General features: G+C 47.4%; 1 protein-coding gene across 2 annotated transcripts; it reads left to right on the top strand.

Moving 5' to 3' along the window:
• Window positions 1–757: 757 nt before the first annotated feature.
• Window positions 758–18,809, top strand: LOC115179736 (excitatory amino acid transporter 5). Of its 2 annotated transcripts, XM_029741439.1 has the most exons (9): window positions 758–1,315; window positions 2,667–2,746; window positions 2,939–3,154; window positions 7,258–7,511; window positions 7,641–7,740; window positions 8,110–8,538; window positions 12,838–12,972; window positions 13,890–14,004; window positions 17,682–17,843. In XM_029741439.1, exons 1-9 carry the CDS (start codon window positions 1,151–1,153, stop codon window positions 17,841–17,843), a joined length of 1,656 nt encoding a protein of 551 aa, XP_029597299.1. In that variant the 5' UTR covers window positions 758–1,150. The 2 variants fall into 2 exon arrangements, with proteins under 2 accessions (XP_029597299.1, XP_029597298.1); XM_029741438.1 differs by having other exon boundaries at window positions 7,258–7,740; window positions 17,682–18,809.
• Window positions 18,810–19,114: the final 305 nt, after the last annotated feature.

The raw sequence follows: 19,114 nt of genomic DNA, 5'->3' as shown, positions 1-19,114 counted from the left end.
TGTCAACTGTGGGACTTTATATAGACAGGTGTGTGCCTTTCCAAATCATGTCCAATCAATTGAATTTACCACAAGTGGACTCCAATCAAGTTGTAGAAACATCTCAAGAATGATCAATGGAAACACAATGCACCTGAGCTCAATTTAGAGTCTCATAGCAAAGGGTCTGAATACTTATGTAATTTTTTTTATATATATATATATATATACATTTGCAAACATTTCTAAAAACCTGTTTTCGCTTTGTTATTATGGGATATTGTGTGTAGATTGATTTTTTTAATCCATTTTAGAGTAAGGCTGTAACGTGGCAAAATGTGGAAAAAGTCAAGGGGTCTGAATACATTCCGAAGGCACTGTAAATGCTTGATTTTCATATCAACATACCTCACTGTTAATTAGTCAGGCGGGGTCAACTTTTTAAATAATGATTTAAATGAACTGACTTAAGCAGTCCTGATTCTTTCTGAATAAAGCGAGTTCCTAGTCAGTCAGTGGTAATAAGACATAATGGGTTATTAATGGGAGTCAGAGACTGCTACTGACCTACAACCTGCTAATCCCATGGGATGTTGTGTGTGTGTGTGTGTGTGTGTGTGTGTGTGTGTGTGTGTGTGTGTGTGTGTGTGTGTGTGTGTGTGTGTGTGTGTGTGTCTAGGAAGCATTCTTTTCATGGGCTTAATCTCCTGAAGACGGAGGTTTACAGAGACTTACTCTGTCCACTTCCACTTCCTTCTCACTTCCACTTCCACAACCGTTTAGATCAGAAGGTGTTTGACTGACTGACGCTCTGGCTGGACACACAGATAGCCAGTCCTGCTGCATCGTCAGCTATCCTTTAGTTTCTGCAATGGCCGGGATCGGTCCTTAGTGATTTTACTGCCTTGACTCACCACATGAACCTTTTACAGCGGGAATCCACCTAAAGCTTTTGGAGTTTTCTTGTGAACCGTCAAGGAGGACTAGAGACATATTTCAAGCCAGGACAGGATCCTGAACAGGGACCTAAAGGGAATCAGGTGGGACCCACCAGTGACTCGCGACCCACTGGTTTGGGAATCATTCGTTGACTGGACGTAAGGCAGGACCTTGGGCCTCCAGTCCTATCTCTTCTCTCCTCTCTTTCCGTCAGCCCGTGGAGTAACTCAGGATGGAGTGCATAAAGCATATTATAAAGAGCATGGTCTCTGTGAAGGTTTGGGCGTACATCAAGGGCTACTGTAAACGCAACGGGCTGCTGACGCTCTCGGTCATCGCCGTGGTTTCTGGCTGTGTGCTTGGCTTCTCCCTCCGCAGCTTCAACCTCTCCACGCAGGTACGGAGGCACACACACACACACACACACACACACACACACACACACACACACACACACACACACACACACACACACACACACACACACACACAAACACACACACACAGCTATTGAGCCATGCAACAAGGTTTTGGTTCTAGTGGGCCTAAGGTTTATAGCACTCAGGCATTCTACAGAGAGATGAGATGAGCTTTGGGTCTTAGACAGGGTGATAGGGTTAACACAGAGGGCTCTGGGTCTTAGACAGGGTGATAGGGTTAACACAGAGGGCTCTGGGTCTTAGACAGAGGGATAGTGTTAACACAGAGGGCTCTGGGTCTTAGACAGGGTGATAGTGTTAACACAGAGGGCTCTGGGTCTTAGACAGGGTGATAGTGTTAACACAGAGGGTTCTGGGTCTTAGACAGGGTGATAGTGTTAACACAGAGGGCTCTGGGTCTTAGACAGGGTGATAGTGTTAACACAGAGGGCTCTGGGTCTTAGACAGAGGGATAGTGTTAACACAGAGGGCTCTGGGTCTTAGACAGGGTGATAGTGTTAACACAGAGGGCTCTGGGTCTTAGACAGGGTGATGTATTAACACAGAGGGCTCTGGGTCTTAGACAGGGGGATAGTAAACCACGGAGGGGTTGGTTGAGAGGGCCTTACACTGGGATAGTGCAGACAGAGACCAAAGAGAGAGTGACCAGCAAGACACTATCACACAACATAAAACCCTGACTCACAAAGCTTGTACCATGTTGTTGACATGGGAACCTACTCTGACTGCAGATTGATAACTGCTGTATTGAATTCAGAACAGATGCAATGCAACAATATCAACTGAACCATAACCTGCACATCCCAGTTATACAGTACTGATTCAGCTAGCTACTGTAGAGGCTGGACTTCACAACTGCTCTACCTGGGTCAATAGCAGCCATGGTTATCCAACCCTTGACATCCACTATTTCAGTAGTGGATTAATGGGTCAGCAGCTTTTAATTATCTGACGCACTGTTGTAATCTGCATCCGCGCTAACCTCAACCTGTCAACAAATACACAGCATCAGGCATAGCCCAATGGGAAAGCACGTCACCTGAGAATGATTGATTGAACTTTATTAGTCATGTAAAATCATGTAACGCAATGTAAAACCAAAAATATATAACATACCATGCACCAGACCAAGAAGTGGGTTTGACTTAGCTGGCCTGGTACAATTGAACCAATAGAATAGTCCCTAAAGTGCAAACGTTGCACACCTCATGTATTTGAAAGTATTTTACCTACTGTATGTATTTGCCCCAGGTCTGCCATGTACAGCATGTCCCCTGACCCAGAGTGTTGTGTGTCTGCCCTTTCCAGGCTAAGATCTACTTCTCGTTCCCTGGAGAACTACTGATGAGGATGTTGAAGATGCTGATCCTGCCTCTCATCACATCCAGGTAACACATCATCACTACTGTCTGTTCCCCATGTCCCTACTGCTCTTCTCCCGGGTCTACACCACAACCCATGCTACTTCAATAGAACGCTCTATACATTATGATGGAATAAAATGCTAATCGAATACTCTATGGATTCTAATGGAATACAACATTAACTGAATGCTCTATGAATCCTAACTCTGTGGCCAGTCTGATGTCAGGGCTGTCAGCCATGGACACTAAGGCCAGCGGGCGGCTTGGGGTGCTAACCATCACCTACTACCTGTGGACCACCTTCATCGCTGTCATCGTCGGCATCATCCTGGTGCTGGTCATCCACCCTGGTACGGGCACAGAGAAGGACGGGCACAGAGGAGGGTCAGGGCCCGTTATGACTTCTGCTGACGCTCTGTTGGACCTCATCAGGTACATATGCACACAAGCTAGCATTTACCCACACACGCACGCATGCAAACACGCACGGACAGACACACGCACACAAGCTAGCATTTACCCACACACGCACGCATGCAAACACGCACGGACAGACACACGCACACAAGCTAGCATTTACCCACACACGCACGCATGCAAACACGCACGGACGGACACACACACACAGGCTAGCATTTACCCACACACTCACGCATGCAAACACGCACGGACAGACACACGCACACAAATGCGCACGTGTGCACATACACATGGTGAAGTATCTTATGGGGCATATTTGAATAGTATGGTCAACAGACACATTGCCTGTATCAGCAGTTGGCTGTACCAGATTCCAGAGTTTTCTGTCTTTAGTCAGTCTAAGTTATTTAGCTCCCACCTTTTCATCCTTAACATCCCTCATGGGACGAGATTCCAGATTTCCACAAGACTCAGGCAACAGATTCTGTCTGCTCTGATAATACAGACGTTAGAAAGAATCAAATATTTTAGATTTGATTCTTCCTGTCGGGGTTTGTGTGGATTAACCCATAAATAAACCAGTCAACCAGTGAACTCAGTGAACTCCAGTTTTCCTCTGCTAAGTATAAACCATAAAGGTTTTGTAGGGCTGGGATTCAACAAAAGGCCTGTTGTATACAAGCGCATTGCATTATGGAAAAATGCGCCTTGTAAAGGCAAGTTTCCTGAAGTTGGTGGATATTGCATTCATGGTAAACGCTGCGGATTCGAGCTCAAGCGTAAATTACCTTTAAAAGTCAAGAGCAATGGGCTTGTCCAATGCGCCTTTGATTGCATCCCCAACCTGGTCTCAGAGCATTTCGTATTATTCTGTACGTAATCCGGGACACACCATGTAGTATGATATGTTACGTTTTGTAATGCATGTATTAATTTGTTGTGTCCATCACCCATTTCGTATGATATGCTACGAATACAATTTGTAGTATGTGTTACGAATTTGTAAAAAGTATGATATGTTATGAAATTCTAGCAAGGTGGCTAGGTGGCTAATTTTAGCTAGCTGGCTAATGTTAGCTAGGCTAGGGGTTAGGGGTTAAGGTTAGGGTTAAGTTTAGGAGTTAGGTTAAAAGGTTAAGGTTAGGTTTAAGATTTGTGGAGGGTTAGCTAAAGGGGTTAAGACCATGCTAGCTAAATAGCTTGCTAATACTGACTCTTCAAGGAATCAGATCTTTTCTTTTTTTGTTACCAGCAGTGTTGTGGTTTTGTTTGGATTTAATCATTTAGACCAGTAAACCAGTACAGAACCAGTGAACTCCAGTCCAACCCAGTCCCCCTAGTACAGCTAAATACAGCTACCTGGAAGCTTGTATTAAGTAGGGGGTCTTTAGGTCGTAAATAGCATTTAAAACAACAACACCAGTACAAGGTCATTTAGCTCACGTGGCTTGAGGGATTTGCACATTTGGGACTATTCTATTGGTTCTATTGTTCACATTCACTTCTGAAACAAGTCAACCCTCCAGCGGGCCATGTTAATAATAGGCATCATTAGGGGAGAGGGGGGGAAGTTGAGCCATTTTTTACATTCAGTATCACTCAGTCTAGGGAAATACAGCATTATTTCTAACAAAGATACTGTATCTACATATATTTCAGCATGTATACCTGGAAAAACATAGCTTTTCCAAAAAAAGTGGTCTCTTGGCACAACTTACCCTGGGTATGGGGTAAGTTGAGCCGTGGGACAGGGTAAGTTAAGCCGCCTACTAATTTCTGTACTGAATGAAATATTACCACTACCTTTTAAAACTATGTCTATCTTTATTTCCCAAACACAATTCAACACAATCACTTTTAGTTTTTTAGTCATTTTAAGCTTCTTTTAACACCGGCTTAACACCTAATTAACACTGTACTTTTTAAAACTCTTTTAACATAGACCAGGCCCTGTTGTTACCTCATATCCCAGCAATAATGCCTTCCATTACGCCTGGGAAGACAACACTTGAATTTGCTCAACTTGCCATGGCTCAACATACCCCATGCAAACACTTTGACTGTATTAGCCCACACAACTACAAGGATGCACTTTCATGCTAGGTTTAGGACCTCATATTGAAGCTTATAGAGACCCCAAGAACATTTTTTTTCTTATCTACTTTGGTTTAGATACAAGCATTATGAAACCTCTAACACAATAAATTAATTTTACTTAGTGAAAATCAATTTTTTTGGACCTAACTTGGACCTAACTTTTTCCATGTGGCTTCTTCCTTCACAGACTCCAGAAAATCATGACCTCATCCTAAATATTTGGTCAAATTATACATTTAATATGTGTTGTCCTAGAAACAAGGGTGGCTCGACTTACCCCTTGGCTCAACTTACCCCGGTGACGACGAAGTCTCTATCTTCTCAGAACACACCGTGTCCTAAATGCTTTGCCCAGAACACACTGCAGGGCGGTGGAGGATCGACAGTGGCTTAGGCCCTCCGTGTGAAGAATCCTCCAAAGCCCAGAGGATTATGGGTATTTTTAGTAAAAGCTGTGTATGGGCAGGCGGATGTAGACTGTATGACTGTCAGAGGTGCTTTAGATCATTTGTGACACGTCTGATAGGCCGACAGGCCCTGGAGCAGTGACATTAACATGATCCTTTATGAATACACCAGGACTCCTTATGATGAGGACTCTTAACCACCAACACAGGCAACCAGCCTGGAGATGTTACCACATTTTGACATCGTTCTTACAACTTTATTACTTCGACATGCTAATTAGGAAGGCTGCAGAACACCTGAAACATTTTGACGTTGCAGGAGAATACGAGACCAACTATGAAGAGAAGTATTTTAGTCAACAACGACCCTAGTCAGAGCAAGGACTTTGGCTTTTGGGAAATGTAACCTTTCGGTTTCCTTGTGTCTATCTACAAGTTTTGTGGTTTGGTTGACAGCTTAAAGGGATACTTCTGGATTTTGGCAATGACACCCTTTATCTACTTCCCCAGAGTCAGATGAACTTGTGGATACCATTTTATGTCTCTGTGTCCAGTATGAAGGAAATTAGAGGTAGTTTCACAAGCCAATGCTAACCAGCGTTAGCACAATGACTGGAAGTCTATGAGTATCTGCTCTCTGTCCAGGGTCTTGTTAAGTCTTTCTGAGACAGAGGACCTCTTGGCTTCTGGCACGACCAGGAGAAATTGACCCTTCTCAGGATAGAATTGAGACGATAACAGAAAGAAGATAACCCAACCTTCTGACATGTTATATGCTCAGTGTGACAGGACAGGGCTACCGGAACACAGGACAGGGCTACCGGAACACAGGACAGGGCTACCGGAACACAGGACAGGGCTACCGGAACACAGGACAGGGCTACCGGAACACAGGACAGGGCTACCGGAACACAGGACAGGGCTACCCGGAACACAGGACAGGGCTACCGGAACACAGGACAGGGCTACCGGAACACAGGACAGGGCTACCCGGAACACAGGACAGGGCTACCGGAACACAGGACAGGGCTACCGGAACACAGGACAGGGCTACCGGAACACAGGACAGGGCTACCGGAAGACAGGACAGGGCTACCGGAAGACAGGACAGGGCTACCCGGAACACAGGACAGGGCTACCGGAACACAGGACAGGGCTACCCGGAACACAGGACAGGGCTACCGGAACACAGGACAGGGCTACCCGGAACACAGGACAGGGCTACCGGAACACAGGACAGGGCTACCCGGAACACAGGACAGGGCTACACGGAACACAGGACAGGGCTACCCGGAACACAGGACAGGGCTACCCGGAACACAGGACAGGGCTACCCGGAACACAGGACAGGGCTACCGGAACACATGACAGGGCTACCCGGAACACAGGACAGGGCTACCGGAACACAGGACAGGGTCAGCAGAATAGAATAGATTGTCCACCTGAAGGTAGAGATTTCACTTAAAAAATCGGAACAAATCATATATGACAATATAACATCACACATCATATAAACAGTTTTATTATCACCCCATTACTCAGGGAATAACTCCAATCATATCCAACAACGTTGTAGACTTTATAGTTAACATGTTATTCTCCCTTTGATAGGAACATGATTCCCTCCAATCTGATAGAGGCAACCTTTCAACAGTACCGTACAGACCTGGTGCCCATAGTGGCCTCCAGTGTGGTGGAGTCCCAGGCCAACTACGTCTACGTGATGCCCGACCACAACAACCCTCAGCTGGGCCACCCTGTCTTCCTGGAGATCACCCCAGCTCCAGACATCAAGCACAAGATCGTCCCTGGCCACAGCTCTGGCATGAACGTACTGGGGATTGTCATCTTCTCTGCTACTATGGGTGACACACACACACACACACATACAGTATGCATGAGTGAACACACACAAATGACACACTGGATACACGAGTACACACACACCCTTCCAATCACGCCTGCTTCTGACCCTGTGTGTTTTCTCTGTGCAGGCCTGCTCCTGGGGAAGATGGGCGAGAGAGGCGCTCCATTGGTCAATGTGTGTCAGTGTGTCAACGAGTGTGTTATGAAGATCATCAATGCTGCCATGTGGTGAGTTGTTGAGACACACACAGCAAAGTCACCTGTCTGAACTCTCCTTCACATGTGAAGGTCCGGTAACCCTGATCTGGCTAGATTGAGAATGGGAGGATTCATTTAGATTGAGATTAGAAGTGGATCTCACCAACACATCTTCCTCCTCCCCCTAGACCTTAGTCATTAGCTCAGTATATGTCTGCATTTCAGGTGTGGCAGGTCATCAAGGTGAGCCAGGTCAACCCAAAGCTGCTTTAGTTCTTAGGAAGCCCAAAACACAGGTGGCATGACAACGCCTGGTGGACAGAGACAGAATCACAACGGCCCATTGCTTGCTTGCCTAATATATTTTGAGGTATTTATAATTTATTGATCTTTTTCCAGGTATTTCCCTTTCGGCATTGTGTTCCTGGTAGCAGGGAAGATCCTGGACATGCATGACCCCGCCCACCTGGGAGAGAAGCTGGGGATGTACTTCATCACGGTGTTAGCCGGCCTGTTTGTCCACGGACTCATCCTGCTGCCGCTCTTCTACTTTGTAATCACACGCAAAAACCCCTTCACCTACATCAGAGGCCTGCTACAGGCTCTGGTCATCGCCCTGGCAACCTCCTCCAGTTCCGCCACCCTGCCCATCACCATGAAGTGTCTGTTGGAGAACTGTGGAGTGGACAGACAGATCGCCAGGTTTGTCCTTCCAGTGGGAGCCACCATCAACATGGACGGGACAGCCCTCTACGAGGCCGTGGCAGCCATTTTTATCGCTCAGGTCAACGAGTACGAACTGGACTTTGGTCAGCTGGTCACCATCAGGTCAGGACTGTCTACACAAGAGCTCTCTCTGTTACTCTCTTAGTTACCTTGTGTCACAGCAAACACACACACACACACACACCCTGACCCTGCTCCTGTCTCTTCAGTATCACAGCAACCACACACACACACACCCTGACCCTGCTCTTGTCTCTTCAGTATCACAGCAACCACACACACACACACCCTGACCCTGCTCTTGTCTCTTCAGTATCACAGCAACCACACACACACACCCCCTGACCCTGCTCCTGTCTCTTCAGTATCACAGCAACCACACACACACACACACCCTGACCCTGCTCTTGTCTCTTCAGTATCACAGCAACCACACACACACACACCCTGACCCTGCTCTTGTCTCTTCAGTATCACAGCAACCACACACACACACACCCTGACCCTGCTCCTGTCTCTTCAGTATCACAGCAAACACACACACACACCCTGACCCTGCTCTTGTCTCTTCAGTATCACAGCAAACACACACACACACACCCTGACCCTGCTCTTGTCTCTTCAGTATCACAGCAACCACACACACACACACACCCTGACCCTGCTCTTGTCTCTTCAGTATCACAGCAACCACACACACACACACCCTGACCCTGCTCTTGTCTCTTCAGTATCACAGCAACCACACACACACACCCTGACCCTGCTCTTGTCTCTTCAGTATCACAGCAACCACACACACACACACCCTGACCCTGCTCCTGTCTCTTCAGTATCACAGCAACCACACACACACACACCCTGACCCTGCTCCTGTCTCTTCAGTATCACAGCAACCACACACACACACACCCTGACCCTGCTCTTGTCTCTTCAGTATCACAGCAACCACACACACACACACTGACCCTGCTCTTGTCTCTTCAGTATCACAGCAACCACACACACACCCCCTGACCCTGCTCTTGTCTCTTCAGTATCACAGCAACCACACACACACACACCCTGACCCTGCTCTTGTCTCTTCAGTATCACAGCAACCACACACACACACCCTGACCCTGCTCTTGTCTCTTCAGTATCACAGCAACCACACACACACACACCCTGACCCTGCTCTTGTCTCTTCAGTATCACAGCAACCACACACAAACACACCCTGACCCTGCTCCTGTCTCTTCAGTATCACAGCAACCACACACACACACCCTGACCCTGCTCTTGTCACTTCAGTATCACAGCAACCACCCACACACACACCCTGACCCTGCTCTTGTCTCTTCAGTATCACAACAACCACACACACACACACCCTGACCCTGCTCCTGTCTCTTCAGTATCACAGCAACCACACACACACACACACCCTGACCCTGCTCCTGTCTCTTCAGTATCACAGCAACCACACACACACACACCCTGACCCTGCTCCTGTCTCTTCAGTATCACAGCAACCACACACACACACACCCTGACCCTGCTCTTGTCTCTTCAGTATCACAGCAACCACACACACACACCCTGACCCTGCTCTTGTCTCTTCAGTATCACAGCAACCACACACACACCCCCTGACCCTGCTCTTGTCTCTTCAGTATCACAGCAACCACACACACACACACCCTGACCCTGCTCTTGTCTCTTCAGTATCACAGCAACCACACACACACACCATGCTCTTGTCTCTTCAGTATCACAGCAACCACACACACACACACCCTGACCCTGCTCTTGTCTCTTCAGTATCACAGCAACCACACACACACACACACCCTGACCCTGCTCTTGTCTCTTCAGTATCACAGCAACCACACACACACACCCTGACCCTGCTCTTGTCTCTTCAGTATCACAGCAACCACACACACACACACCCTGACCCTGCTCCTGTCTCTTCAGTATCACAGCAAACACACACACACACACACCCTGACCCTGCTCGTCTCTTCAGTATCACAGCAACCACACACACACACACACCCTGACCCTGCTCTTGTCTCTTCAGTATCACAGCAACCACACACACACACACCCTGACCCTGCTCTTGTCTCTTCAGTATCACAGCAACCACACACACACACCCCCTGACCCTGCTCTTGTCTCTTCAGTATCACAGCAACCACACACACACACCCTGACCCTGCTCCTGTCTCTTCAGTATCACAGCAACCACACACACACACACCCTGACCCTGCTCTTGTCTCTTCAGTATCACAGCAACCACACACACACACCCCCTGACCCTGCTCCTGTCTCTTCAGTATCACAGCAACCACACACACACACACCCTGACCCTGCTCTTGTCTCTTCAGTATCACAGCAACCACACACACACACACCCTGACCCTGCTCTTGTCTCTTCAGTATCACAGCAACCACACACACACCCCCTGACCCTGCTCTTGTCTCTTCAGTATCACAGCAACCACACACACACACCCTGACCCTGCTCTTGTCTCTTCAGTATCATAGCAACCACACACACACCCTGACCCTGCTCTTGTCTCTTCAGTATCACAGCAACCACACACACACACCCTGACCCTGCTCCTGTCTCTTCAGTATCACAGCAACCACACACACACACCCTGACCCTGCTCTTGTCTCTTCAGTATCACAGCAACCACACACACACACCCTGACCCTGCTCCTGTCTCTTCAGTATCACAGCAACCACACACACACACCCTGACCCTGCTCTTGTCTCTTCAGTATCACAGCAACCACACACACCCCCTGACCCTGCTCCTGTCTCTTCAGTATCACAGCAACCACACACACACACACACCCTGACCCTGCTCTTGTCTCTTCAGTATCACAGCAACCACACACACACACACCCTGACCCTGCTCTTGTCTCTTCAGTATCACAGCAACCACACACACACCCCCTGACCCTGCTCTTGTCTCTTCAGTATCACAGCAACCACACACACACACCCTGACCCTGCTCTTGTCTCTTCAGTATCACAGCAACCACACACACACACCCTGACCCTGCTCTTGTCTCTTCAGTATCACAGCAACCACACACACACACACCCTGACCCTGCTCCTGTCTCTTCAGTATCACAGCAACCACACACACACACCCTGACCCTGCTCTTGTCTCTTCAGTATCACAGCAACCACACACACACACCCTGACCCTGCTCTTGTCTCTTCAGTATCACAGCAACCACACACACACACCCTGACCCTGCTCCTGTCTCTTCAGTATCACAGCAACCACACACACACACCCTGACCCTGCTCCTGTCTCTTCAGTATCACAGCAACCACACACACACACCCTGACCCTGCTCTTGTCTCTTCAGTATCACAGCAACCACACACACCCCCTGACCCTGCTCCTGTCTCTTCAGTATCACAGCAACCACACACACACACACCCTGACCCTGCTCTTGTCTCTTCAGTATCACAGCAACCACACACACACACACCCTGACCCTGCTCCTGTCTCTTCAGTATCACAGCAACCACACACACACACACCCTGACCCTGCTCTTGTCTCTTCAGTATCACAGCAACCACACACACACACACCCCCTGACCCTGCTCTTGTCTCTTCAGTATCACAGCAACCACACACACACACCCTGACCCTGCTCCTGTCTCTTCAGTATCACAGCAAACACACACACACACACACACCCTGCTCTTGTCTCTTCAGTATCACAGCAACCACACACACACACCCTGACCCTGCTCCTGTCTCTTCAGTATCACAGCAACCACACACACACACACACTGACCCTGCTCTTGTCTCTTCAGTATCACAGCAACCACACACACACCCCCTGACCCTGCTCTTGTCTCTTCAGTATCACAGCAACCACACAAACACACATCCTGACCCTGCTCTTGTCTCTTCAGTATCACAGCAACCACACACACACACACCCTGACCCTGCTCTTGTCTCTTCAGTATCACAGCAACCACACACACACACCCTGACCCTGCTCTTGTCTCTTCAGTATCACAGCAACCACACACACACACACCCTGACCCTGCGCTTGTCTCTTCAGTATCACAGCAACCACACACACACACACCCTGACCCTGCTCCTGTCTCTTCAGTATCACAGCAACCACACACACACACACCCTGACCCTGCTCCTGTCTCTTCAGTATCACAGCAACCACACACACACCCCCTGACCCTGCTCCTGTCTCTTCAGTATCACAGCAACCACACACACACACCCTGACCCTGCTCCTGTCTCTTCAGTATCACAGCAACCACACACACACCCCCTGACCCTGCTCTTGTCTCTTCAGTATCACAGCAACCACACACACACACCCTGACCCTGCTCCTGTCTCTTCAGTATCACAGCGACAGCGGCCAGTATCGGGGCTGCTGGGATTCCGCAGGCGGGCCTGGTTACCATGGTGATCGTCTTGACCTCTGTGGGGCTGCCGCCCGCTGACATCACACTAATCGTGGCCATCGACTGGGTCCTGTAAGTGTCTGACCGTGAGAGTGTTTGTGGACTGGGTGCTGTAAGTGTCTGACAGTGAGAGTGTTTGTAGACTGGGTCCTGTAAGTGTCTGACCGTGAGAGTGTTTGTGGACTGGGTGCTGTAAGTGTCTGACAGTGAGAGTGTTTATAGACTGGGTCCTGTAAGTGTCTGACCGTGAGAGTGTTTGTGGACTGGGTGCTGTAAGTGTTTGACCGTGAGAGTGTTTGTAGACTGGGTCCTGTAAGTGTTTGACCGTGAGAGTGTTTGTGGACTGGGTCCTGTAAGTGTTTGACAGTGAGAGTGTTTGTAGACTGGGTCCTGTAAGTGTTTGACAGTGAGAGTGTTTGTAGACTGGGTCCTGTAAGTGTTTGACAGTGAGAGTGTTTGTAGACTGGGTCCTGTAAGTGTTTGACAGTGAGAGTGTTTGTGGACTGGGTCCTGTAAGTGTCTGACAGTGAGAGTGTTTGTAGACTGGGTCCTGTAAGTGTTTGACAGTGAGAGTGTTTGTGGACTGGGTCCTGTAAGTGTCTGACAGTGAGAGTGTTTGTGGACTGGGTCCTGTAAGTGTTTGACAGTGAGAGTGTTTGTGGACTGGGTGCTGTAAGTGTTTGACCGTGAGAGTGTTTGTAGACTGGGTCCTGTAAGTGTCTGACAGTGAGAGTGTTTGTGGACTGGGTCCTGTAAGTGTTTGACAGTGAGAGTGTTTGTAGACTGGGTCCTGTAAGTGTTTGACAGTGAGAGTGTTTGTAGACTGGGTCCTGTAAGTGTTTGACAGTGAGAGTGTTTGTAGACTGGGTCCTGTAAGTGTTTGACCGTGAGAGTGTTTGTGGACTGGGTCCTGTAAGTGTCTGACAGAACCCTACCATAGATACTTTAAACAGAACATCTAAGTTCCCTGTGTTGGTTGTGTCTGGCAGGGATCGTTTCCGGACCATGATCAATGTGTTGGGAGACGCCCTGGCTGCAGGCATCATGTGTCACCTCTGTAAGAAGGACTTTGAGAGGAGGGAGTCAAACGCTAACTCTGGCAGGGTAACTACTACATACCACCTTTACACTGACCCCATCCCTAACCCCTCTACAATACAACTATATACCACCTTTACACTGACCCCATCCCTAACCCCTCTACAATACAACTATACTACCTTTACACTGACCCCATCCCTAACCCCTCTACAATACAACTATATACTACCTTTACACTGACCCCATCCCTAACCCCTCTACAATACAACTATATACCACCTTTACACTGTCAGCCCTAACCCCTCTACAATAAAACTATATACCAGCTTTACACTGACCCCATCCCTAACCCCTCTACAATACAACTATATACTACCTTTACACTGACCCCATCCCTAACCCCTCTACAATACAACTATACTACCTTTACACTGACCCCATCCCTAACCCCTCTACAATACAACTTTATACTACCTTTACACTGACCCCATCCCTAACCCCTCTACAATACAACTCTATACTACCTTTACACTGACCCCATCCCTAACCCCTCTACAATACAACTATATACCACCTTTACACTGACCCCATCCCTAACCCCTCTACAATACAACTATATACCACCTTTACACTGACCCCATCCCTAACCCCTCTACAATACAACTATATACCACCTTTACACTGACCCCAGCCCTAACCCCTCTACAATACAACTATATACTACCTTTACACTGACCCCATCCCTAACCCCTCTACAATACAACTATATACTACCTTTACACTGACCCCATCCCTAACCCCTCTACAATACAACTCTATACTACCTTTACACTGACCCCATCCCTAACCCCTCTACAATACAACTATATACCACCTTTACACTGACCCCAGCCCTAACCCCTCTACAATACAACTATATACCACCTTTACACTGACCCCATCCCTAACCCCTCTACAATACAACTATACTACCTTTACACTGACCCCATCCCTAACCCCTCTACAATACAACTATATACCACCTTTACACTGACCCCAGCCCTAACCCCTCTACAATACAACTATATACTCCCTTTACACTGACCCCAGCCCTAACCCCTCTACAATACAACTATATACCACCTTTACACTGACCCCATCCCTAACCCCTCTACAATACAACCATATACCACCTTTACACTGACCCCATCCCTAACCCCTCTACAATACAACTATATACTACCTTTACACTGACCCCATCCCTAACCCCTCTACAATACAACTATATACCACCTTTACACTGACCCCATCCCTAACCCCTCTACAATACAACCATATACCACCTTTACACTGTCAGCCCTAACCCCTCTACAATAAAACTATATACCACCTTTACACTGACCCCAGCCCTAACCCCTCTACAATACAACCATATACCACCTTTACACTGACCCCATCCCTAACCCCTCTACAATACAACTATATACCACCTTTACACTGTCAGCCCTAACCCCTCTACAATAAAACTATATACCAGCTTTACACTGACCCCAGCCCTAACCCCTCTACAATACAACTCTATACTACCTTTACACTGACCCCATCCCTAACCCCTCTACAATACAACTATATACTACCTTTACACTGACCCCATCCCTAACCCCTCTACAATACAACTATATACCACCTTTACACTGACCCCAGCCCTAACCCCTCTACAATACAACTATATACCAGCTTTACACTGACCCCATCCCTAACCCCTCTACAATACAACTATACTACCTTTACACTGACCCCATCCCTAACCCCTCTACAATACAACTATATACCACCTTTACACTGACCCCAGCCCTAACCCCTCTACAATACAACTATATACCACCTTTACACTGACCCCATCCCTAACCCCTCTACAATACAACTATATACTACCTTTACACTGACCCCATCCCTAACCCCTCTACAATACAACTCTATACTCCCTTTACACTGACCCCAGCCCTAACCCCTCTACAATACAACTATATACTACCTTTACACTGACCCCATCCCTAACCCCTCTACAATACAACTATACTACCTTTACACTGTCCCCATCCCTAACCCCTCTACAATACAACTATACTACCTTTACACTGACCCCACCCCTAACCCCTCTACAATACAACTATATACCACCTTTACACTGACCCCAGCCCTAACCCCTCTACAATACAACTATACTACCTTTACACTGACCCCACCCCTAACCTCTCTACAATACAACTATACTACCTTTACACTGACCCCATCCCTAACCCCTCTACAATACAACTCTATACTACCTTTACACTGACCCATCCCTAACCCCTCTACAATACAACTATATACCACCTTTACACTGACCCCAGCCCTAACCCCTCTACAATACAACTATATACCACCTTTACACTGACCCCAGCCCTAACCCCTCTACAATACAACTACATACCACCTTTACACTGACCCCAGCCCTAACCCCTCTACAATACAACTATATACCACCTTTACACTGACCCCAGCCCTAACCCCTCTACAATACAACTACATACCACCTTTTCACTGACCCCATCCCTAACCCCTCTACAATACAACTATATACTACCTTTACACTGACCCCAGCCCTAACCCCTCTACAATACAACTATATACCACCTTTACACTGACCCCAGCCCTAACCCCTCTACAATACAACTATATACCACCTTTACACTGACCCCATCCCTAACCCCTCTACAATACAACTCTATACTACCTTTACACTGACCCCATCCCTAACCCCTCTACAATACAACTATATACCACCTTTACACTGACCCCATCCCTAACCCCTCTACAATACAACTATACTACCTTTACACTGACCCCAGCCCTAACCCCTCTACAATACAACTATATACTACCTTTACACTGACCCCATCCCTAACCCCTCTACAATACAACTATATACCACCTTTACACTGACCCCAGCCCTAACCCCTCTACAATACAACTATATACCACCTTTACACTGACCCCATCCCTAACCCCTCTACAATACAACTATATACTACCTTTACACTGACCCCATCCCTAACCCCTCTACAATACAACTATATACCACCTTTACACTGACCCCAGCCCTAACCCCTCTACAATACAACTATATACCACCTTTACACTGACCCCATCCCTAACCCCTCTACAATACAACTATACTACCTTTACACTGTCCCCATCCCTAACCCCTCTACAATACAACTATACTACCTTTACACTGACCCCACCCCTAACCCCTCTACAATACAACTATATACCACCTTTACACTGACCCCAGCCCTAACCCCTCTACAATACAACTATATACCACCTTTACACTGACCCCAGCCCTAACCCCTCTACAATACAACTATATACCACCTTTACACTGACCCCAGCCCTAACCCCTCTACAATACAACTATATACCACCTTTACACTGACCCCAGCCCTAACCCCTCTACAATACAACTAAATACTACCTTTACACTGACCCCATCCCTAACCCCTCTACAATACAACTATATACCACCTTTACACTAACCCCAGCCCTAACCCCTCTACAATACAACTATATACTCCCTTTACACTGACCCCAGCCCTAACCCCTCTACAATACAACTCTATAATACCAGGTTTTACTGTGTTTGAATCTGCTCTTTGACTAACTGTGTTCTCTCCCTCTCTCTGTGTGTGTGTGTGTTCTGTGTGTGTTTTGTGCAGAGGGACACAGTGATCTCCTTCGGTGGCCAGAGTGTCCAGAGTTGTGCCCTGTCCGAGGCTCCTCTCATGGACTATGCCCATCGCTGTGACTATGTGTACGAGGTGGAAGGTGACTGTGTCACAGAGAGATCTGGCCCCACTTACAACCTGTGTCAGGTTTAGGAGAAACCTGTTCCCTGTTACAACCTGTGACCTGTGTTACAAAGAAACCGGTCCCCGGCTGCAACCCGTATCACAGAGAAACCTTCTACATGCTGTCACAAACAAACCCGTCCCCTGCTACAACCTGTGACCCGTGTTACAAAGAAACCGGTCCCCGGCTGCAACCCGTATCACAGAGAAACCGGTCACCTTCTACATGCTGTCACAAACAAACCCGTTCCCTGCTACAACCTGCGTCACAGACAAACTGTTTGGTCTGAGACACTTTCACTGGACAGACAGCAGGGGGCACTGCCCGCCTTCAACAGAGACCTTTCTATTCACATGAATATACATAGTTGTCCTGATATCAATGGCTTTGGACTGGGGAATTACAATGGGACTGGGAAACAACCCTGCACTGAAAGAGTTTGCATGATGTGCATTTATCAGGAGTTGACTGTGATGTCTTCATAATGTTCTCTGATGGATCAGTTGATGGCGTGCTCACACCACTAAGTCGCTTTGGTTCGTGTCTGGTAAATGTTCAACTTTTTACTGTCTGATGATCACACCTGTGCCATGATGAGGAAGCAGGTTTTCCTCGTCGTTTTGTGACTGGCTATCTAGGCTACTGTAACCTACCAGTGACAGGGACTTATACAGTAGGTTCACTAGGGTGCATGTTATGTCCCAGTCAGTTGTCCTTCTTTAGCTCAATGCAGATTCCGCTCAGGACACCATTTTGGTGCCACAATGTACTGCAGCACAGTGCACTTTTTAGGCAACCAGGTGGCATTATGGACACCATTTTGGTTCAATGTACTTCTGACTGTAAAGATAGATGACAAGCACTTTCAGAGTTTTTTGAAACCCTGTTTGGTATCAGAATGGTTGTAGATACTTGCATGAAGATGCGATATTTAGGGCAGGAGTATTCTTACCCTATGAGGTCCGGAGCCAGCTGGTTTTCTGTTCTACCTGATAGTTAAATACACCCATCTGGTGTCCCAGGTCTAAATCAGGCCCTGATTACAGGGGAACAATGAAAAAATGCAGTGGAACGGACTTCCGAGGTCCAGAGTTGAGTTTGAGGGTTGTAGAGATAACAGTAGTTTAACACAAATGTGAGTGTGACTATTGATTATTTAGTAATAGTTTTTTCTTCTTTTTAAAAAAAATATGGTTTAAAAACTTAAATGTTGCATTTGCACATTTTTCATTTGCAGTCAGGTTTTGGAGTTGCCTTAAAATGTTCTCAATAACTGGTCACCATTGCTGAGAATGTTGCA

The sequence above is a fragment of the Salmo trutta genome, chromosome 39, assembly GCF_901001165.1.
Source record: "Salmo trutta chromosome 39, fSalTru1.1, whole genome shotgun sequence".
NCBI lineage: Eukaryota > Metazoa > Chordata > Actinopteri > Salmoniformes > Salmonidae > Salmo > Salmo trutta.
The sequence above is the reverse complement of the archived record's forward strand: the minus strand, read 5'-3'. Positions and strand labels throughout refer to the sequence as shown.

Excerpts from the sequence above, each read along its gene's own strand:
- LOC115179736 (XM_029741438.1), top strand. The coding sequence starts at position 1,151 with ATGGAGTGCATAAAGCATATTATAAAGAGCATGGTCTCTGTGAAGGTT. Across the intron at positions 8,539-12,837 it reads GGTCAGCTGGTCACCATCAG|TATCACAGCGACAGCGGCCA; the intron begins GTCAGGACTGTC and ends CTGTCTCTTCAG. Across the intron at positions 14,005-17,681 it reads CAAACGCTAACTCTGGCAGG|AGGGACACAGTGATCTCCTT; the intron begins GTAACTACTACA and ends TGTTTTGTGCAG.